Raw genomic sequence first — 24,085 nt, forward strand, 5'->3', positions numbered from 1 at the left:
CTGGAACATATTAAATAGTAAGGATAGTAAACTGAAAATATTTGTCAAAGGAAGATTTGGATGAAACCCTGATCCAACTAAACTGCACCATTAGACAAATAAAGAGGCCCAGCGCAGTTTCTTGACTTGCTAATATAAAATTGTAGAAAAATAACACAGTTGCATCATACAGTCATCTAACATTCTCAGATTCAGTTATGCATTTGGCAGAAAGAGAGAGGAAATTAAAGTTAAGTTACAGGGCACCAGTTCCACTTGAAAATTTCCTGAGGGTGTATTTCTCCCAGCTCTCCTTCAGAGGGTCTTTGTTCTCACGTGCCTCCAAAATGTCAGCATTTAACTGCACTCACACACAGTTTAAAGAATTTGTAAGTACTTTTCATTGCACTCGGTTTTAACTTTCCTAGCTGATTTATAATCTAATTTCCCTAACACACTCCTTTGTAGCATTTAAGGTTTGAAAATATTTTCAAATGCATGACTTGATTTGTTCCGTAGCCAATCTTCAAGGTAGGTAATATTGGTGTGATGTTAACAGGACCAGAGTGGTGGACATGCCTAAAGTCACCAGTTCTGAAAAGAACTGGTCTTCCTTCTACAGATCTATTGATTTCTAGATTGAACTGACCTGTGGTAGTTGCTCCAGGCAGTGAGATCCTGTAGGCCTTTCTCCCTGTCCAGGGAGAAGTAAAATATCTGACTCTCTCCACAACCCCTTACTTAAGAGTCCCCCCCTCCATTGTGATAGAAACCCTATGAATGGGATTTTCAAACTTTCAGATATCATAGTCTAACATTAATCTGTAAAATACACTAGCAATTCCTATGCTCTGGATATACCTTCTCTTCCTTTCTGCACATCACCGTCACTTTCAAGTCAAACTTATTGAACTCTATTCTGAGCTAAGACTAAAGTGTAAGGGAAATCTAATAGGTACAAGGTTTCATGTATCAAACTAATGGACTCTTTTTAATTACAAGCAATAGTGTTGGGGCACAGGAACAGAGGTACATTTATAAATTGTTGCTGGAAGAATAGTTCGTGAAATTTTTCTAAAGAGTAGCTGGTGTGCTGTGTGCTTAGTCGCTCAGCTGTGTCCTACTCTGCAACCCCATGGACTGTAGCCTGCCAGGCTTCTCTGTCCATTAAGATTCTCCAGTCAAGAACACTGGAGTGGGTTGTCATACCTTTCTCCAGAGGATCTTCCCAAACCAGGGATAGAGCCCAGGTCTCCCACATAGCAGGCAGATTCTTTACGGTCTGAGCCACCAGGGAAGCTCAAAGAGTAGCTGGTATTACATTTTTAAAAAGAGAGAGAGAGAGCTTAAAGATATGTTACCTTTGGAACCAACAATTTCTTTTCCTTTAGTGATTTTTTTAAGAAATAAACACTAGTATGCACAGAGTTTAGCTTTAAGAATGTACCCCACGAAGATAGCTAAGAGGAAATAATCTAAATGTCCTTCAAAAGACATTAGTTATAGTCCTTCCTTACAATTAAATATTTTGCAAAAATAAAAGTTCTGGGGAAGAAAATTTAATCACATAGAAGTATATTCAGTATATATTATGAAGTAATAAAAGTGAAGAGGAACTAAAAAGCTTCTTGATGAAGGTGAAAGAGGAGAGTGAAAAAGTTGGCTTAAAACTCAACATTCAGAAAACGAAGATCATGGCATCTGGTCCCATCACTTCATGGCAAATAGATGGGGAAACAGTGGAAACAGTGTCAGACTTTATTTTTTTGGGCTCCAAAATCACTACAGGTGGTGACTTGCAGCCGTGAAATTAAAAGATGCTTACTCCTTGGAAGGAAAGTTATGACCAACCTAGATAGCATATTCAAAAGCAGAGACATTACTTTGCCAACAAAGGTCCATCTAGTCAAGGCTATGGTTTTTCCAGTCGTCATGTACAGCTATGAGAGTTGGACTGTGAAGAAAGCTGAGTGCTGAAGAATTGATGCTTTTAAACTGTGGTGTTGGAGAAGACTCTTGAGAGTCCCTTGGACTGCAAGGAGATCCAACCAGTCCATTCTAAAGGAGATCAGTCCTGGCTGTTCTTTGGAAGGAATGATGCTAAAGCTGAAACTCCAGTACTTTGGCCACCTCATGTGAAGAGTTGACTCATTGGAAAAGACTATAATGCTGGGAGGGATTGGGGGCAAGAGGAGAAGGGGACAACAGAGGATGAGATGGCATCACTGACTCGATGGACGTGAGTCTCAGTGAACTCCGGGAGTTGGTGATGGACAGGGAGGCCTGGTGTGCTGCGATTCATGGGGTCGCAAAGAGTCGGACATGACTGAGCGACAGAACTGAACTGAATGAAAGCACAAAAAAGGCGGTATGTAAAATATCCCATGTTCATGAAAAAAAAATGTATAAAAATGCCTAGGAGAAAATGGAAGAAAATTCACTAAAATATTGGTGTTTTAAAGGACAGAAATGAAAAAATAAATAAATAAAGGACAGAAATGGTATGGACCTAACAGAAGCAGAAGATATTAAGAAGAGATGGCAAGAATACACAGAAGAACTGTACAAAAAAGATCTTCATGACCCAAATAATCACGATGGTGTGATCACTGACCTAGAGCCAGACATCCTGGAATGTGAAGTCAAGTAGGCCTTAGAAAGCATCACTAAGAACAAAGCTAGTGGAAGTGATGGAATTCTAGTTGAGCTATTCCAAATCCTGAAAGACAATGCTGTGAAAGTGCTGCACTCAATATGCCAGCAAATTTGGAAAACTCAGCAGTGGCCACAGGACTGGAAAAGGTCAGTGTTCATTCCAATCCCAAAGAAAGGCAATGCCAGAGAATGATCAAACTACTACACAAGTGCACTCATCTCACACGCTAGTAAAGTAATGCTCAAAATTCTCCAAGCCAGGCTTCAGCAATATGTGAACCGTGAACTTCCTGATGTTCAAGCTGGTTTTAGAAAAGGCAGAGGAACCAGAGATCAAATTGCCAACATCTGCTGGATCATGGAAAAAGCAAGAGAGTTCCAGAAAAACATCTATTTCTGCTTTATTGACTATGCCAAAGCCTCTGACTGTGTGGATCACAATAAACTGTGGGAAATTCTGAAAGAGATGGGAATACCAGACCACCTGACCTGCCTCTTGAGAAATCTGTATGCAGGTCAGGAAGCAACAGTTAGAACTGGACATGGAACAACAGACTGGTTCCAAATAGGAAAAGGAGTACGTCAAGGCTGTATATTGTCACCCTGCTTATTTAACTTATATGCAGAGTACATCATGAGAAACACTGGACTGGAAGAAACACAAGCTGGAATCAAGATTGCTGGGAGAAATATCAATAACCTCAGATATGCAGATAACACCACTCTTATGGCAGAAAGTGAAGAGGAACTAAAAAGCTTCTTGATGAAAGTGAAAGAGGAGAGTGAAAAAGTTGGCTTAAAGCTCAACATTCAGAAAACTAAGATCATGGCATCTGGTCCCATCACTTCATGGCAAATAGATGGGGAAACAGTGGAAACAGTGTCAGACTTTATTTTTTCGGGCTCCAAAATCACTACAGGTCGTGACTGCAGCCATGAAATTAAAAGACGCTTACTCCTTGGAAGGAAAGTTATGACCAACCTAGATAGCATATTCAAAAGCAGAGACATTACTTTGCCAACAAAGGTCTGTCTAGTCAAGGCTATGGTTTTTCCAGTGGTCATGTATGGATGTGAGAGTTGGACTGTGAAGAAGGCTGAGCGCTGAAGAATTGATGGTTTTGAACTGTGGTGTTGGAGAAGACTCTTGAGAGTCCCTTGGACTGCAAGGAGATCCAACCAGTCCATTCTGAAGATCAGCCCTGGGATTTCTTTGGAAGAAATGATGCTCCAGTACTTTGGCCACTTCACGCGAAGAGTTGACTCATTGGAAAAGATTCTGATGCTGGGAGGGATTGTGGACAGGAGGAGAAGGGGACGACAGAGGATGAGATGGCTGGATGGCATCACTGACTCGATGGACGTGAGTCTGAGTGAACTCTAGGAGTTGGTGATGGACAGGGAGGCCTGGCGTGCTGCGATTCATGGGGTTGCAAAGAGTCAGACACGACTGAGCGACTGATCAGATCTGATCTGATCTGATGGGTGCTTTTTTGTGTTCTTTGGGAGGGTTTTTTGTGTTTTCCAAATTGTCTATAATGAATACATGTTACTTTTGTAATGAAAAAAAATTCCATAGGACAAAGTTACTAATGATTGATAATGCCCCACTTTTCTGCTTTAAATGAGGCCTACAGTGCAGGCAAATCAAAGAGAGGAATGTAGTAATGTGGAGCTTCAGGCACTGTCGCAAGACTGGAGAGAGAAGGATTAGGAGGAAAAGCACTCTGAGTCATCAAACTAAAAGTAAGCTCTCTGCCCTTCACACATTCACAGACTTCTTTCTTTCTTTCCTTATTTTGGAGGCTAATTACTTTACAATATTGTATTGGTTTTGTCATACATTGACATGAATCCGCCACGGGTGTACATGTGTTCCCCATCCTGAACCCCCTCCCACCTCCCTTCCCATCCCATCTCTCTGGGTCATCCCAGTTCACCAGCCCCAAGCACCCTGTATCATGCATGGAACCCTGGACTGCAATCCGTTTCAATGCCATTCTCCCAAACCATCCCACTCTCGCCCTCTCCCACAGAGTCCAAAAGACTTCTTATGACGGTACAAACTGACTGGATTCTGATTCTGCACACACCACTCCCAACTTGGGGGGACCTCTATAAGAGCCTATCACAATATTCACTGAATATGATACTGCTTTAGTTTTGGATTGTTTAATATGCTTTAAACGTTCAACTTTATGATATTTTTGTATTGCTTTTTTGTATTTTTTGTATGATGCTTTTGTATTTATATTTGCTAATGTATTTGCTTCTGGGATGGATTCTTGATTAGTATTTATGCCCTCCTGAAGATTGATAATATCTCAGCTGAAATAATACGATGTCTGGGTTGTGCTTCAAGATAATCTAGGGGTGAGTGGAGAAGGTGGAAGTAGGTATGAAACAAAGTTGGCCATGAGTTGATTATATTCGAAGCTAAGTGATGGCTACTAGGGAACTCAACATGTTATTCACTCAACTTTTCCATATGGTTGAAAATTTTATTTAAAAAGTACAAACATTTAAATTTTTTTAAATTTCAGTAAATGAAAATGTGATTAACCAGTCTACCTTGTCCAAAGTCCTCTTCATGGTAAATAGTGCTAAATTTTACTAAGAATCATTTAATTAACCATAAAGCCAGAATGGCTTATTATTAATAACCCTTAATGGATGAAAATGAGACTCTCCAAGCTAGGCTTCAACAATGCATGAACCGAGAATTTCCAGATGTTCAAGCTGGATTTGAAATTGCAGAGGAACCAGAGGTCAAATTGCCATCATCTGTTGGATCATAGAAAAAGCAAGAGATTCCAGAAAAATATCTACTTCTGCATCATTGACAGTGTAGATCACAACAAACTGTGGAAAATTCTTAAAAAGATGGGAATACCAGACCACCTTACCTGCCTCCTGAGAAACCTGTATGCAGGTCAAGAAGCAACAGTTAGAACCAGACATGGAACAACAGACTAGTTCCAAATTGGGAAGGGAGTACATCAAGGCTGTATATTGTCATGCTGCTTACTTAACTTATGTGCAGAGTACATCATGCAAAATGCCGGGCTGGATGAACCACAAGGTGGAATCAAGATTGCCAGGAGAAATATCAATAACCTCAGATATGCAGGTGACACCACTCTTATGGCAGAAAGTGAAGAGGAACTAAAGAGCCTCTTGATGAAAGTGAAAGAGGAGAGTGAAAAAGCTGGCTTAAACTCAACATTCAAAAAACTAAGATCATGGCATCCAGACCAATCACTTCATGGCAAATAAATTCAGAAACAATGGAAACAGTGACAGACTTTATTTTCTTGGGCTCCAAAATCACTGCAGATGGTGACTGCAGCCATGAAATTAAAAGACACTTGCTCCTTGGAAGAAAAGCTATGACAAATCTAGACAGCATATTAAAAAGCAGAAACATTACTTTGCCAACAAAGATCCATCTAGTCAAAGTTATGGTTTTTCCAGTAGTCATGTATGGGTGTAAGTTGGACCAGAAAGAAGACTGAGTGCCAAAGAACTGATGCTTTTGAACTGTGGTATTGGAAAAGACTCTTGAGTGTACCTTGGACTGCAAGGAGATCCAACCAGTCAATCCTAAAGGAAATCAGTCCTGAATATTCATTGGAAGGACTGATGCTGAAGCTGAAACTCCAATACTTTGGCCACTTGATGTGAAGAATTGACTCATTGGAAAAGACCCTGATGCTGGGAAAGATCGAAGGCAGGAGGATAAGGGGACGAAAGAGGATGAGATGGTTGGATGGCATCACCGACTCGATGGACATGAGTTTGGGTAAGCTCTGGGAGTTCTAAGCTCTGGGAGTTCGTGATGCCAGGGAAGCCTGGAGTGCTGCAGTCTATGGGGTCACAAAGAGTCAGACATGACTGAGCAACTGCACTGAACTATTTTTAGTATATTCACCCTGTCTGAAACAGATCACCAGAACTTTCCATTTTGTAAAACTGAAACTATATATCTTGTCAACAATAGCTTCTTTTTCCCCCTGCCTCCCAGTGCCTAATAACCACCATTCTACTTTCTGTTTCTGTGAGTTTGACTAGTTTAGTTTCCACCTCATATAAGTGGAATCATACAATAATTGTCTTTTTTGCAACTGGCTTGTTTCACTTAGTATAATGTCCTTAAGATTCATCCGTGTTGTATGTAGCATGTGATAGTATGTCATTCTTTTTTAAGGCAAATAGCCCATTGTATAAATATATTACACATTCTGTTTACCCATTCATCCATATGTGGATGCTTGGGTTGTTTCTACACTTTGGCTACTGTGAATAAAGCTGCTGGGAACTTTGGTGCACAAACATCTGTTCAAGTCCCGGCTTTCAATTCCTTTAGAAATACACCCAGAAAGGGGATGACTGGATCATATGGTAGTGCCATTTTTAATTTTTTGAGGAACATCCAATACTGTTTTTCATAGAGGTTGAACCATTTTTCAACCCAGGCAACAGTGCACAGGGTTTTAATTTCTCCACATCCTCACCAACACTTGTTATTTTCTGCTTCTTTAATAGTAGCTGTCTTCATGGATGTGAGATAATATCCATTTTGGGTTTTGATTTTAATTTCTCTGATGATTAGTGATATTGAACAGCTTTTTACATAGTTGTTGGCCAAGTGTATATCATCTTTGAACAAATGTTATTATTACCTTTGATATAATGTCACATCAGCAGATCTGTAGAGAAAGACAAAGCCCAAGAGCAAATCTTTGAGCTTAAGTTTTGGAGAATGTAATTTTAGATTCTGTATCAGGTTTGAATGGGGTTAATTCTTACACTCAAAGAATTACACGAATCTTACAAGTATGAGATCTTAATCAGAATGGGCCTGAAATATTACCTAGTCCAATCTCCAGCCTCGACAAAAATATAAGTAGATTTCATAGAGTAAGTTTACATATATTTAAAACACAAAATTAATTTATAAAACCACTAAAGACTTAATATAAAAGGAACATATCTATGAAACCACATTTAATACGTTTGATTATAAGTACTAAAGGATATGAAAAAGTGGCTACACATTAAAAAATAAAACTAAAGGGAAAGCCATCAAAATATTTGCAGTACTCATCTCTAGAAAATATAATTATGCATAGTTTTCTTTTCTTTTTCATTCCTGGCATTTTCTTTTTTTTTTTCCTTTTATAAGCAGAAAAATGGTAATATTTTTCTCTTTTAATCAGAAAAAATAGCTATTTTGTATGTTAATTTGTTATTGAAGAGATCAATTTTCCCAAATTGTGGTCCACTTATCACCTGCATCAGAACTGTCTGGAGATACACTTAAAATGCAGATATCTATAAGCTATTGTATATAAAATAAGCCACAAGGATATATTGTATAGCATAAGGAATATAGCCAGTATTTTATGATAACCACAAATGGAGTATAACCTTTAAAATAGTGAATCACTGTATTATACACCTATAACATGTAATATTGTATATAATTATACTTCAATTTAAAAAAGAAAAGAGAATCTGCCACACACAAAACAATATAAAATAAAATGCAGCTTCCATGACCGAATCCCAGGCTTCCTGAGTCAGAATCCCTTCATGGTGTGGCCCAAGAATTAACATTTTAAACAAATACCTACAAGATTCTCATGCATATTAATAAGAGCTAATAAAGAGTTGATTAGGAGTTAAAAGCTAAAGTGCCTTCTGTCTGTACTCTGTATGTAGGCTAGAATCTCTATACAGTTCTCCTATCAGCATACAAACAAGTCAAAATCCTGCTACACTGGATTCTGAGGAAGTGTGGGCATGAATTCTGTTCCAGAAAATCTGAATTTTCTTAATTTCCTGGTGAAAGAGCTATCCAAAGGGTGTAACAACTCCACTGTAGAGACCAGAGGATACCAAGGGGTTGAAGTAACTTTAGGTCATTCAATAGCGGTCCTCATGAGTGAGTGGAGCCCACGCTTATGGACTACTTGGCCTTGTTCATCACCTTTGTGTTGCCTTGTTAGCCCTCTAAACTACCTTTAACTATTCCTTGTCTGTGGAGTGGAGATGCTAATACCTATCTTGTCAGATTCGTTTTTTTTAATGATGCCGGAGACTGAAAGGTCAGAGCAATCTATGCCCTTAGAAGCATATTTTGAATTAGACACAAAGAACTTCCTAATGATGAGTGCTATTACACAAATGATAATAATAATAATAACAAGTATTCAGCTCTCATCATGTGCTAGGTACTGCTCTAAGCACTTTATAACGCTTAATGTTTATCATCCTAACAACCATATGCTGCTGCTGCTGCTGCTAAGTCACTTCAGTCGTGTCCGACTCTGTGCAACCCCATAGACGGCAGCCCACCAGGCCCTGCCGTCCCTGGGATTCTCCAGGCAAGAACACTGGAGTGGGTTGCCATTTCCTCCTCCGATACATGAAAGTGAAAAGTGAAAGTGAAGTCACTCAGTCGTGTCCGACTCTTATCGACCCCATGGACTGCAGCCTACCAGGCTCCTCCATCCGTGGGATTTTCCAGGCAAGAGTACTGGAGTGGGGTGCCATTGCCTTCTCCAAACAACCATATGAGGTAGCTATTATTATCCTTACTTTACAGGTGAAGAAACTAAGGCTCAGAGAGGCTCAAGGTTCAGAGTAAAGAAGGAAGTGGTGGAGTCAAAACTTGAACCCAGAACACTAACACTTAACAACTTGAATACAGTCTCTCTCTACAAACTTATTTTCTCACTAATAAAATATACATATTTTGTATCAGGCAGACATAACTATTTTTTTCAATTCCTAAAAATATTTTTTATGAATCCTTCATGCAGAAAAATTGCTTTGCTAAGAAAATGAATGAAATTGGCATTTTCATATTCACCTAGCAAATAACATCTTTTATATCTTAAACAAAAATGAAATGATAATCTATCCAAAAGGTCATGTGAAAATATTAATAAGCTGTGGAAGGAAGAGAGGGAAGAAGGAATTACATCACTTAAGTAGGATGTTGAATCTATAAAGTGAATCAAGAAATTAGCCTTTTAGCAGTTGGATAGTATTTCAACAACATTAATGCATCACATCATTTAATACATGATTCACCAAGGAAGACTCTCCCCTACTCAGTGGGCATTTTTAGAAAGTGAGCAAATGCAGGCTGTTTCCTGTGAAAGGCCCTTGGGGTTTGATTGTGTGCTGCACTGTCTGTTGCTTCCCATCAGAGAGCAATTTCTGCAGGACCCTGAGGAAGGGAGCATTACAATTTCTCCCCTCAACCTACACTTTCCCAATCCCAAGCAAGATTACAGTTCTCAGAGGTTTTCCCCTCTGTAATAAAGACAAGAAAACTGACAAAGGTGGCAAGAGCTCCCTCCAGGTTTTTACCTTAACCAGGTAGAAGGAAACATCTTCTATCAGCCAGGTGTATTGGAAGAAGCTGGCCACTGCCTGTATATATTTGTTATTAAGCCCACGTCCTTCCATGATCAAGGAAATAAAAAACAGTTTACCTGTTGTGCGTTTGTGCTAAGTCGCTTCAGTTGTGTTCAACTCTGTGACCCCACGGACTGTAGCCCCCAGGCTCCTCTTTCTCCAGGCAAGAATACTGGAGTGGGTTGCCGTTCCCTTCTCCAGGGGATCCTCCCAACCCAGGGATCAAACCCAGGTCTCCTGCATTGCAGGCAGATTCTTTTACTGTCTGAGCCACCAGGGAAGCTTCTCTTACTTCCAACTAAAACGCTAGGCAAAAGTACACTTAAAAACAGTGGAGCAAAAGAGACCTCTGACAAACATTCCACCAAGTGAGCCATAAAAGAGCCATCCAGTGTGTCAATATTCAATAATCCTTTGAAACCTTTCTCTCATGTCTCACAAAGACACTGTCGCCTTCAAGAGTAGGGAACCACCTATGAGGCTACTTTCTACAGAAGCAACCCCGTGCTCCTTCCAGAAATGCAGCAGCTCCTCCACCTGTCTTCTCCTTCTTCACAGACCCTCCTTTCCTTTACTCTTTGTCTTTGTTTTGGTTCTCCTAGAAGCCAACAAGAATACACATGCCAATAGTTCACTTCGGTGCTGTTATCAGGAAATGCCAGCAGGGAAATATGCAAGAATGGGAAGACAACCAATGAGGAGAGTGTTTTCAAGCACGTGAGCACTATGGGTAATGGGTGCTTAGTCCCTCTGGGGAATTCTGGGAACCGGTATAGATCCCATACTTCTGAATTACTGCATCTGAGAAGCAAGGGCACTGGAGATTTATAAACCAGCTCCTACCAATCAGTAGTTAAGGGCTGCTCCTGGGAGGCATTAAATCTCCCCACACCCAACCTCCATACTCACAGCTGGACCTCTAAGCACTAGAGAAAGTCACTGATCGGTGGTGCAGTTGCTGGCAGTTGGTACAGCCTCAAGGAGACATGGGCAGGGCACCAACAAGCATCTGCTACCCTGGTGCCTGAGATTCCAATCTCCTACATGGAGACCCATTAATAAATGTCAGGGCTCGCAGAATAGGGAAGAAGATCAAGAGCTCTGGAGACAGGCTGATTGGTTTCAAACTCTGGGTTCTTAAACTTCCCTAAGCATCAAATACCACAAAGGATTGTTGTGGGGATTAAATAAGGTAATTCACATTAAAAAAACAACAACAACAAACACCCAGTATTGCGACTGACACATAGTATATATTCCCCCAAATGCTAGTTATTAATGTTATTCTTAACACTGGATCCCCTTAAACCTGACCAGACCTTAAAATGTTCTGCTTGGCCAGTTTTCCCTGCAGGAACCCAGAAGTTCTAGTCTTGCTACTGGCACAGCATTTACACTGACGTCAGCAAGTAGAACAGTGAGCCAACTGGTCTTGAAGATCAGGCCAGAGGGAGCCCTGAATTCTCATCAGAGGGGGAAAGGGTTATCTGAAGCTGAGTGGGGCTTAGTAGATCCCACAAAATAGATACAGATCTCCCAAGGAAGGCATAGGTTTCAGGACAGAACATGGTCCGACTCATCCCCTCCATATTATTTTTCTGCCCAGCCACTCAGTCTTTAATTTTTTTTTATGTTTATGAGAAAAAGTGGAGGAAAGAACTAGCACTTACCCTTCTCCATAACAAGTTTCAACACAAAAACATAACTGTGTTTTCAATAAGCAAGTATTTTTGGAATTCCTGAGTTCAAATAAAATTACATGGTTCACATGCTGAAGGCATTTTTTTTTTTTCCCCCAAGCTGGTTTTCCTCCCCAGTCAGTGAAGACCAGATTTTGGAAAAACTCAAACTTTCATTAAAGTTCAGCCATGCAGGATATAAAAGCTGGGTGGGTCCTGCTTAGATTTTTCTTTGTTGCTAAATTTCTCTACCTGACAGCAAGAACAGATTTTGGAAAGCAATGCACAGGGCATGGAGAGAGCTATGAGGCCACATAAGGCAAAAACAAAAGGAAACTTTGAGAAGAAAATGTATCATATTTTCCAAAAAGCAAAACCACCAGTTTTTCAATTCTTAAGATAGTGTCTGGAAAATATAGTAAATTTGTTTCAGTAACAATGCTATGTTCTAAATTGCTCATTGATAATGAAGATTGTGATTGAATTTCAATTTTTTGAAAATGTTTAGCCACTAATATTTATAGGCCCTTGATTTAAAAAATGTTGCCTTCTTTAATTAAACACATATCCTCCAAAATCAATATTCCAAAGAGAATATCCACATGGAAAGGAACAGCTGGATCTTATATCCCCCTGCGTCTACCACCCATGCTCCGCAGCAAGAGAAGCCACTGCAGTGAAAAGCCCATGTATTGCAACTGGAGAGTAGGCCCCCTCTCAGCGACTAGAGAGAGCCAGCACATAGCAATGAAGACCCAGTGCAGCCAAAAATAAATTAATAAATAAACAAAACAGTAGTATTGGTCTAGTCCAGAGCAATAGATTGGTTTGATTCCAAAAGCACGTCCTAATAAACTTCCTTACCTTAATCTCTGTCTTGAATCTAGTTCTCATGGCAGGTACTCAGAGCCCAGGTACAAATATCTAGATACCTTAACTCCTCAAGTATAGACCCAAAGGAGTAAAGAAAGAAAGTCAAAGCAGCCAGTTATTGCTTGTATGTAGAACTGTCTTATGCTCAGTCGACCGGTGGTTTTAGTGACTGACGGCTCCCTTGCAGGAGGAACTTTGTCTCTGTCTCTCTTTTGATGTTTCTGAATAATAACCATACTAGAATATAACTCAGTAAGTACCATATTTACAAAAAATTATCTTACAGTGAAATAAATTAACAAAAAAGAATAAAGAAAGAGATTTAGAAATGAAAGAAATACTAACATATCTCACTTTGTACAAAAAAATACATCTCTGAAAAACTGGACTATGAATCATATTTTGGTGAGTTAAATTATATTTTAAAGTCAGTAGCAGAACTCACCATGTGAAGACTTTTATGACAAACAGTTCTACAGAGAAAAGAATTGCAAATTAAAATCACTAACTTCCAATTAGTTACTTTACAGAATCAGATTTTCACTCACTGAAATGATTTAAACTAAAGTGTTTGTTATTTAAAATCTAAAGCCACAGCAAAACATCTAATATAAAATTGCTTCACTTCTGATTAATTACCTCTGGCCCAACACTTTTAGATACAGAGGGGAAAAAAGTCACTTCAAGTTACATATTGTGATATTGTTCTTAAGAATATTAGCCAAATTCTTTTCCAGTACTGGAACTTTATTGTATTATTTTTGCTCAAAATAAATGAATTGGCAAAGACTTAGTCTCTCTCTTAAATAATTTTAATTCTATTGTTATGTTTTGGTAATGGATTTAAACTTCATCCCAATGTCTCTGAGAACAGAGAAATGAAGGTTGGGAACTGACTTCCTCTTCTGCCAAAGAGTGTTTCCCCCACTAGATTAGTAGTTGCAGAGTAACCATGGATAATTTGGTACCAAACTTGGACAGAGGTTTGAGAATTTGTCTTTAGCTGAAAGCCAGCAGTTCCCATTTAAATAAAATGTACATTTGGATGCACTGCTCAAATTTAGATAAGATTATGTTATTCGGGAGGAAATCAGTCCTAAGATGACATCTGTTTACAGTGGAATGAGGAACTTCCTTGGCGGCTAATCATGTAAGAAGATCTGTTATTACAAAGCTACCTAAGCCTGCTTATACGGTATCATGAGAGGCAACAGGCACAAGTACCTGTGTCAGGAATGTCCTTTGGAGAGGAGGAATAGCAGATACTCAGATCCAAAATATTGCAATGAGCTCTCTTGAGAAGAAATGCAGAAAGATGCAGAAAGACACTGCTTAAAATAGGGTTCTATAGGTCACAGGTCACTTCACTTCTCTGGGCCTCTCAGGGTTATGTGAAAAGACAAAGAGACATTTTGTGCTCAGTAAAGAAGGCAGCAGTGAAGGAGTGGCCCTATTTCCTTATATGGAGGAAGTCCCTGCAGGCCCATAGCTCCCCAATTCCTTCATATTGTCAGCTTCAGCTTCTCCAACTCTTGGGCCAGGTGTGTGTTTAACTCCACAATGAATGTCACCAGGGGTTTGGGAGGAGGGAAAGACTAGTGCGGATTCCAGTCTACCCTTGTGGGTTCCGGTATGTCCTTGCTCCCCCCACTTCACATCCTGTCTTCCCGTCCTGTGGACTTTAGCTCTAGTATCAGATACAGGAACAACAGCTTCACATAGACAGTGCTGCCAGCTTCTGGAATTGCGTACAGTTGAATCCCCTATAATAAATCCCTTATTGCATTAATTTCTCACAGCGGTTCTGCTTCTTCGAACAAACCCTGACTGATACATTTGGGCTGAATTTTATTTGTTTGTTTTTTACTATTATAGAAATGCTACCATGAACATTCATGTTTGTGCTTTCTGGTATACTTGTGCTAAAATCCCTCTAAAATAGATACCTAAAGAGTACATATTTCTGGATTGTAGGGTATTCAAATATTCAACTTTTAAGATAATAAAAATTTTAAATTCTTGAGTAGTTGTGCCAGTTTATACTCACAGAAGCATTGTTTAAGAGTTCCTCTTGGACTCACAGACTTGGAGAAAAAACCTGTGGTTGCCAGTAGGAGGTATGCGGGGAAGGGATATTTAGGGAGTTTGGGGTAGACATATACACTCTGCTATATTTAAAATGAATAAACAACAAGGACCTACTGTATAGCACATGGAACTTGGCTCATTGTTATGTGGCAGTCTAGATGGGACAGGAGTCTGGGGGAGAATAGATACATGTATATGTATGGCTGAGTCCCTTCTCTGTTCATCTGAAACTATCACAATATAAATCAGCTATACCCCAATACAAAATAAAAAGTTTTAAGAAAAAGAGTTTCTCTTGATCCAAGTCTTTGCAATTTCTTAGTATTAATATACTTCTTAATTTTAACCCACCTATAGAGTATATATGGTTTCTTATTGTAATCTTAATTATAACATTTGCATGATTATTAATGAAGGTGGAGAATCTTTGTATATTTCTATTCTCCACATTTTCTCTTTTGTAAAATGACTATTTATGTCTTTTACACATTTTTCTATGACATTGCTTGATGTTTAATTATTGATATTCAGAAAGAGTTCTTCGTATATTCTGGAAACAAATCCTTAATGTAATATGCAGTGGTGCACTGGAACTGGCTTGCCTGGTCTCATAAGAGTAATTTTGTGCATCTCTTCCAAACTGTGTGTAAGACATCATTTTGGTAGTTTGAAATAAGCTATGGTGGGATTATTTCCTCCATGGTAAAATCAAACCCTACAAATCATGACAAGCACATCACTAGTTATATATTTTGCAAATATCTATTCTTGGTTTGTGGTTTGTCTACAAATTCTTTTGTGGGGTCTTTTGAAGAACATAAATCTTTTAATTTTAGTAGAGTCAAATTTGTTGATGTTTTCAGTTGTCAGTTTTGGATAAGATTGTGTGTGTGTTTTAAGAAATTCTTCTCTATCCCAAACACATAAAGATACTATTCTTTATTTTCCTCTTAGATGTTTAAAAATCAGCTTTTCCATCCAAGTCTTTAATACAACTAGAATTCATTTCCTATATACCCATGGGGTAGGAATCTGCTTTTTCCCCCTGTATTTCCCTAGCACCACTTATTGACTAATTCTTCCTTCCCATAGTATGTTCCATACCACTTCTCTTTTTATTTATTTATTTTTGGTTGTGCTGGGTCTTTGGTGCTGTGCACAGGCTTTCTCTAGTTGTGGTGTGTGAGCTTCTCATTATGGTAGCTTCTCTTGTTGCAGAGCACTGGCTCTAGGCATGTGGGCGTCAGTAGTTGCAGCATTCAAGATCAGTAGTTGAGACTCGCAAGCTCTAGAGCGCAGGCTCAGTGGTTGTGGTATGCGGACTTCGCTGCTCCACAGCTTATGGAATCTTCCTGGACCAGAGACTGAACCTGTGTCCCCTGCAGTGGCAGGCTGATTCCTATCCATTGCACCACCAGGTAAGTCCACCACTCCTCTTTTATATTATGTCCATAAATACATAAATCTGCCTCTGGAATCTCTACTATTCCATGAATCCACTTGTCTACTGCAGCATCAGTACCACACTGTCTTCATTCTTATGACTTTATAGTTAAATTCTTAAAATCTAATACAACAAGTCTTCCTACCTTATTCTCCAAAAGAGTGTTTGTTATATATCAACTTTTGTTTTATCTGTACAAATTTTAGAATCAGCTTATCAGTTTTAGTCGGGGTTGGGGGACGGGAATCCCATGGGATTTGGAATTAGATTACATTGAATCTATAGATCAAATTGGGGAGAACTGGCAACTTCACAAAAGAGTCTTCCTATTGAACATCTTCCACCATGTATTTCTGTGATAGGTCTTCCTTGATGTTCATCAAATAGAGTTTTGGAATTTATTGCATATAGGCCTTATGAAAGAGGTAGCTTATGTTTTTTTAATTGTTATGGTAAACTGCATTTTTTTTTCAAAATTGTATTTTCTAACTCTTTTTTGCCAGTGCTTAGAAGTATATTTGACTTTGTGTATTGGTCTTCTATTCAGCCATGTTACTGAGCTCTGCATTCATTACTAATCATTTGCCTGAAGATTCACTGGAATGTAGACAACTATATTTTTATGAAAAAAGACCACTCCAATACTTTCACCAGCTACCGCTTCTCCTATCTTTGTGCTCTGTTATTTCTTGTCTTACCACACTAGTTAAGAAATACATTATAATACCAAATAGAGGTAAATAGACTTTCCTTGCTCCTGAACTTTTTAGGGTTTGCTTCTCATTTTTCTATCATTAGGGATATTGCTTGTTGCATATTTAGGATGAGCATATGTTTTTTCCTGTTTAATGTTAATGTGGTGAATTATATTTATTTTCTAGTATTTAACTTCAGTTGCATTTCTGGATAAACCCAAAATTGCTCTAGATATTTTATCTTTTTAAAATAAACTCTTAAAATTAGCATTTGGGGTGATATACTGGACAAAGGGATGATTCACTTTCCAGGTGGGATGGAGCGGGTGGTACACGATTTCATCACGCTACTCAAAAGGGTGCATAATTTAAAACTTAACAATTGTTTGCTTCTGGATTTTTCCATTAATGTTTTCAGACTGTGGTTGCCTGCAGGTAATTGATAGCATGGGAAGTGAAACCATGGGTAAGAGGGGACTACTGTATCAGATTTTTTGATTGTTGCCAATTTGATAAGTAAAAAGAATACTGTATAAATATATTCATTTTCTACTAAGGAAAAAAATAATAGAAGTTATTTTAAAAATCTTCAAGGATTCAAAGGAGGGAGAGATAGCTGTTTGGAAATGAGGGGCAGGGGAAATCTCGGAGGAGGTAGCCCTTAAGCAGTGTCAGGGATAATAGGTAAAACTGTGGCAGTAGATGCAGGCAGGGGTGGCGAAACATTCAAGGCATGAACAGTGCAGAGTGGGTGACATGAGCAAAACATGGAGAGTGGAAAATTGTCTTACATGTAACCTAGTCTGCCTAAAGTGAAAGGAGCACATTCTGGTTAGTGAGGGAAACACACCTCATAGACAGCAATGAATCCTTAAAGCCGGGACTCCCAGCCTGGTGGCCCATTACACCCACTGTGGATTTTGGAAACAAACAAAAAATCAATGCCTGAGTCTTAGACCTCAAACCAGTTAAATTAGAATTTCCAGTAAGATCTTTCTAAACTCCCTAAGAAATACATTTTTTTTTTTTTTTTTTTGTAGCCAGGGTTAAGAATTCCTGCACTAAGGACATTGAACAGAGAAGCGACAAGCTCAGACGTGGGCTTATGGAAGGTTTACTATCTTAGATCGCATGCTGTTTACCTCTAATTTTATTTATCAGTTTGAAATATGAGGGAGGGGAATCTTAACTATTTAGTTTAAAATTGAATTAAAATTCAAGCTTCACTATCTCTTTAAGAGAAATAACAACAAATGTTCTGTGTCTCAAAATAATTACTTTCTACTTTCAGGGGATAATATCATTCACCAAGTGGGTATAACTCACAGTGAAGACTACTTACACACCAGTGACTGGGGGCAGCCAGCGTGTCTGCCCCAGAACCGTCCTAGTGAGACTGTGCTCAGAATGCAGTGAAGCACTGCTCTGACACTAGGTGGAGCCCTGGATTGTCATTAGGTGAAAAACTCACGCATCAAATAAATAGAAGGTGGAGGTGGGGGGAGAGACATTGCAACCATCTACTCTAATCCCTAATCTTATGTTTTATTTTTAATTTATTTTTTAATGTGTGCAAAATTTATTACTTTTCAAACAAGTTATATATTCACTTGGTTCTAAACATACGAGGTCAAAGGCTATACATGCCCTTTCTGTGGTGGATAGGCTCTGCCCTCCAGACCCACTGCCACCTGCCTCCACCCCTGAGAGGCTCTTCTGTGAGGGTGCACTTACAGCATTCTCTTCCCTTGGGTTGCTGGTAGGGTTTGCACTGGCAAGAGATAGGAGGACAGGAGAAGAATGGAGTCAGGGTCTTTATTTAAACCCCAGCACTTTCTCTGCTGGGCTGTGGGTTCGAAGTCTGTGGCTTCTGTGCCCTGGCTTCTTCTATACCTACAGCTCTCTCTCTCTCTCTGGATTCAGGTAAGCATTATCCCCCCTGTCCCTTAGGGCCCAGGCATGGTAATGACTTTTCTTCTGTAGCTAGTCCAAGGGTGGACACACCACCATCCTTTGTTGGGTGCTTATCCCCGGCCACACGTTTGTAACTCATTCTTTCATTAAACTCCCTTTTGAGTGTACTTCTGCTGGTATCCTGATAGGTACAAGCTTCCTCTTCACATCTCTGTCCCCCAGCCACCCAGTTCTCCTGAAGCAATCAATCCTACAGGTTTCCTGTATGTATGGGCTTCCCTGTGGTTCAGCTGGTAAACAATCCACCTGCAATGTGGGAGACCTGGTTTGATCCCTGGGTTGAGAAGATCCCCTGGAGAAGGGAACAGCTACCCACTCCAATAGGTACTTAATCTCTTTCAGTTTCATTCTCCTCACAGGAGAAATGACCTATGTAAAAGGTTATTCCTTATAGCAGCATATAGGGATGCTGGAAACAACCTAAATGTCTATTGAGAGGGGACTGGCTTTAAAAAAAAAAGGATCGTACATCTATAAATGGAATATAATGCAGCCATAACAAAGAGTAAGGTAGAGGTCTATAAGCTTAAATTGTATATTTAAATTGTAGCATACTCCAGGAGTACACGACCTCTGGATCTAATGCCTGATGATCTGAGGTACATAATACATGTAATGCACTTGAATCATCCCCAAACCATCCCATCCACCCACTGGTCATGGAAAAATTGTCTTCCACGAAACCAGTCCCTGGTGCCAAAAAGGTTGGGGACTGCTGGCATACTGTATTGTTCTACAACAATATATTCTAGAAATCACTCTATAACAGCTTATAGACCTCTACCTTACTCTTTTTAATGGCTGCATTATATTCTATTTATAGGTATACAATCCTTTTTTTTTTTTTTTAAGCCAGTCCCCTCTCAATAGATATTTAGGTTGTTTCCAGCATCCCTATATGTTGCTATAAGGAATAACCTTTTACATAGGTCATTTCTCCTGTGAGGAAAACGAAACTGAAAGAGATTAAGTACATTGCCTAACGTTAATTCTCAGCAGAGTCCATGTACATTGCCTAAGGTTAATTCTCAGCAGAGTCCATGTCATCGTGGTCATCCGCTTGAAAGATGAAACTGCAGTGAGCTGCACAACGGGATCTGAATCTTACTAGGGTCCCTCCCCTGAAAAATTTACTGTACATTTCCACTCTTCTTAAACTTCCACCATTATACTTTCATTCCCAGTATACTGGTTACAGGAATGGATTCCAGAGCCCCAACACCAGGGTAGTTTCCTGCTTTATTATTAGTAGGCCATGGGACCTTGGACAAGTCACTTAGCCTCTTGGTGCCTCAGTTTTCTCTGAAATGATTCTTGCCTCTTGGTGTTGCAGAGAGCAGCAGGTGCTTGGTGCAGTGCCTGGGGTACACGAAGAGGCACATGAGCACTGCCTCTTACTGGTGGTGTTACTATCATTTCTTTGGTTTGAGGCTGTGCTCCCATTTGAGCATTCCAGTACAACCCGAGGAACTAACTCATTGTGTTTCATCAACAGTTTGTCTTCTAAACTGAGATCATCGAGATGATCAGATCACTTCTTAAAAACAGATCTAGATGAAGAAAAACAGGCAAAAAATTAGGGAACTTGGGGCCTTGAAATGGGTCCTAAAAGCGAAGGGACTTTCTAAAGACAACTCTTCCCACCTCACAATTTGATTTTGGTTTTCCTGTTCACATGTATTTAAAACAGTGAGACCCACAGATATATCTGCCTGCTGGACATGCTCCCCAGATAACTTACAGTTTCCAAACTAGACCCGCTGTTCACAAGCCCTTCACCAACCTCCATTCTTTACCAGCAAAACCAACCCAGTTGTTCTCCCACAGTCCCAGAGCACCTTCTCTGGTGGTCCATTGGTTAAAAATCTGCCTTTCAATGCAAAGGACATGGGTTTAATCCCTGGTTGGAGACTAAGATCCCATATTTTAATGTGCTACAATGAAGCCCCAGTGCAGCAAAATAAGTAAATAAAATCTCTGAATCACCCATGACTGCTGTATTTCACATATTTCATGGCAAATTTGTTATCAAACCCTGTACATTATTTCTTCCTAATAGTTTTCCACTTCATTCCCACTCTTTTCTCTTTATGTCCTCTAAGACTACCTTAAATCAGACACTTGTTATTACAGTATTGCTGTTATTTCAATACCACTGTAATAGCTTCCTCCCTTTCTCCTTCCTCCCTTTCTTACCTCTGAAAATATGTATTGAGTGACTATTATTTATCAGGCCCTGAGCTGGCAGAGGGGAGGCAAAAGTGAACAGACAGAAGGATCCTAAATCTCACTCTAACTTTAACCTGATCCTAATCCTCAATTTCATTCTCTCTTCATAATCTGAAGACAGTCAGACATTAAACAGATAAATAATTGGTTCAGGATAACAGGGATCTTGCTTTCTACTCCAGAAGGTCAGGGCTTCCTAGTCTGAGGGTTGCATTATAACCCTTACTTTGGAAAATGTCTGGGATAGTAAGAACTGCAGTTGTGCAAGAGGAGGGGAAGGGAAGTGGCCAGACCCTAAGGAGAAGGGAGAAGGCATGAGACTGGCATGGATAGGCTACTGGGAGGAGCAGATGTGCAGGAGGTTCTATCAGAGCTGGGGATCTGATTGCAATTGTGCACAGTACTCCAAAGGGATTGAGACCTCTGGTGGGGGAAGCCTGAATGCATGCCTGTGGGAGCCTGGCCTGAGCCCTTCAGTCTCAAGGGCAGTGGCAGAAATCCCTTGTGGCAGACCTGTGATCAAAAGAGAGGACCGTTGTGGGAGTATCTCTGCAAACTGCCGAGGGCAAAAGAGCCCAACAGAGGCTACAGGACCAGCCAGCAACAGAGAGTAAGAAGCATAGTAGTTACGTGACCAAAGACCAAGACACTTCTCCATTTCATGCCAATACATAGGCCCTAGGGTCTAAAATGACCCATTTGGGGATTGGAGGTAATAACTGCAGTTTCCTCCGTGTAAGGCAATAAAATGCTGACTTCATGTCATGAGCCTTATGCCATAAGCCATTTCTAGAAGGCCAAACAGGCTAATTAATTTGTTCTTTCTTCAAAAGAAAATAATCCAAAAAAGGAATATATATATTTTTTTAAATCACAAATTAGTTGTGTTATCATGAGCAGGCCAGGAGTCCCCTGTGGGTCTCAGTTTCCCTATCTTTAAAATGTGGGGGATGATGCTAAAAGAGTTCCAGCTCTACCATCCCAAGGTTTTTTATGATGTCTCCTCCAAAGAACAGAATTGTTAATACAATAACTTGAGAGTTTCTTTCTTGGCTTTAACCATGTGGGTTGCCCTCCCAGCTGAGAAAATGAAAGCTGATGAGGTTTATTTACGTCATCAACAGAATTTTTATAATTCCTGCTCGTTCCCCTTATACTCTTCCTGTAGGTGAAGTCTGCAGTTAGCAGTAAAGGTGAGGTGAGAAGTTGCTGTCTTCTTTGAGGGCACATGACCCTTCTTTACTTGAGGCAGTAAAGCTGAGGTGAGAAGTTGCTGTCTTCTTTGAGGGCACATGACCCTTCTTTACTTGAGGCAGTAAAGCTGAGGTGAGAAGTTGCTGTCTTCTTTGAGGGCACATGACCTTTCTTTACTTGAGGCAGATCATGTGAAATATACCCAGGAGACCTTCTCACCTGTAGCTGTTGGCAGCAGAGAAGGGGAAAGAAATCAGTCAGTTTAAGAGGTTTTTCACGCTAAATGAACAAGAAAACTCACTTTTCTCTCCCCGGTGACAGAGTTAGTTTCTATTAAAGCCCTTCAGGGGCTTCCCAGGTGGTGCTAGTGCTAAAGAATCCAGCTGCCAGCGCAGGAGACATAAGAGACGAAGGTTTAATCCCTGGGTCAGGAAGGTCGCCTGGAAGAGGGCACAGCAACTCACTCCAGGATTCTTGCCTGGAAAATTCCATGGACAGAGAAGTCTGGCGGACTACAGTCCATGGGGCCGCAAAGAGTCAGACACGACTGAGCAGGCGTGCACACACACAAACCCCTTCAGACAGGCTTCCCCAGGCAAATAGCCAGCTTCTCCCATGGACCTTGGGAAAAGGGGTTGTTAAGAGAATGCAGCTTTACTGAACTTGGCATTCAATTACTCAAGTGGGTTTAATGTTGGAGGAGCGTGGCTAAAAGGAGTCAATGTAATTTTCAACTGGTAGTGGGGTAGATTGCTAGATGAGACTTAGAGACACAGACTCCGAGACAGATGGCCAGTTCCTATCACCGGCTTGGCCACTTAACAGCTCTGTAATTTTGGGCAAATTGCTTTCTGTTCCTCATATATAAAATGGGAACAATAACAGTATCTGATTCATAGGATGATTGTGAGGATTTTATTATGAAGCTTAAGTGTGAGTTAGTTATAGTTGTAAAGCACAAAGAATAGGTCCTGACACACTGTAAGAACTTTGTGCTTGCTACTGTTGTTTTTTACATGCCAAGCAACACAGTTTGCCCAAAACATCTTTGGTGCTTAAATCAGAGTTTGAAGTTTACAGCTTCAAAACTCAGCTTAAAAGCAATTCTGTATCACTGAGTAAGAAATTTAACAGCCTACTGTTTCCAAAGGTGTGGTTTCCAAAGGTGTTAGATCACCTCAGAGTTCCTCTGAGAAGTGGGTGAAAAACAACCCTCGCCCCCACCCCCGCCCCCGCCAAAGAGCTATATAAGTAAAAATGTTATGGACACTCAGAAGAACTGTCTTATAGGTGACAGTCTAAGTAATAAAATCTGCAGAGTCAATCTTTTTCAAAAGGATACACCTGAACTGCTTGATAAATAACATTCTGAGATTTCTCTAACTTTCCTGAAAGGAGTTTTTTGGTGTGTGCCAGCCTGGAGAATCCCAGCGACGGGGGGGGGGCCTGGTGGGCTGCAGTCTATGGGGTCACACAGAGTCGGACACGACTGAAGTGACTTAGCAGCAGCAGCAGCAGCCAGTATCTAGGCGAAGGCAATGGGACCCCACTCCAGTACTCTTGCCTGGAGAATCCCATGGGCAGAGGAGCCTGGTGGGCTGTAGTCCATGGGGTCGCGAAGAGTCGGACACGACTGAAGCGACTTAGCAGCAGCAGCAGTAGCAGCCAGTATCTAGAAAGGTGCTTTCAGCTTTTCTTCAAGATGTAGAAACAGCAAACAAGGATGTCAAAACCTTTCCTGTTTGGTTAAAAAGAAAGCTATGTGACAGATCAGGAAATCTGCACAGTCATCCACTGAAAGAAGTGATCAACAGTCACATATTTTCTTAATATTTGCATTTGAC

General features: G+C 40.1%; 1 protein-coding gene across 5 annotated transcripts in view; it reads right to left on the reverse strand.

Annotated features, from left to right (window-relative positions):
• PDCD1LG2 (programmed cell death 1 ligand 2) overlaps nt 1–24,085 on the reverse strand; it is a 119,390-nt gene that overhangs the window by 1,176 nt on the left and 94,129 nt on the right. The window contains exon 6 of one of the 5 annotated variants that reach the window (XM_070794223.1): nt 23,469–23,979. The exons of 3 other annotated variants lie outside the window; for them this stretch is intronic. In XM_070794223.1, coding sequence (XP_070650324.1) covers nt 23,968–23,979 — 12 coding nt within the window. In that variant the 3' untranslated portion in view covers nt 23,469–23,967. Of the gene's footprint in view, nt 1–23,468; nt 23,980–24,085 lie in introns of those variants that run through there. One more of the 5 variants, XM_070794221.1, reaches the window with a different exon arrangement.

The sequence above is a fragment of the Bos indicus genome, chromosome 8, assembly GCF_029378745.1.
Source record: "Bos indicus isolate NIAB-ARS_2022 breed Sahiwal x Tharparkar chromosome 8, NIAB-ARS_B.indTharparkar_mat_pri_1.0, whole genome shotgun sequence".
Taxonomy (NCBI): Eukaryota; Metazoa; Chordata; class Mammalia; order Artiodactyla; family Bovidae; genus Bos; species Bos indicus.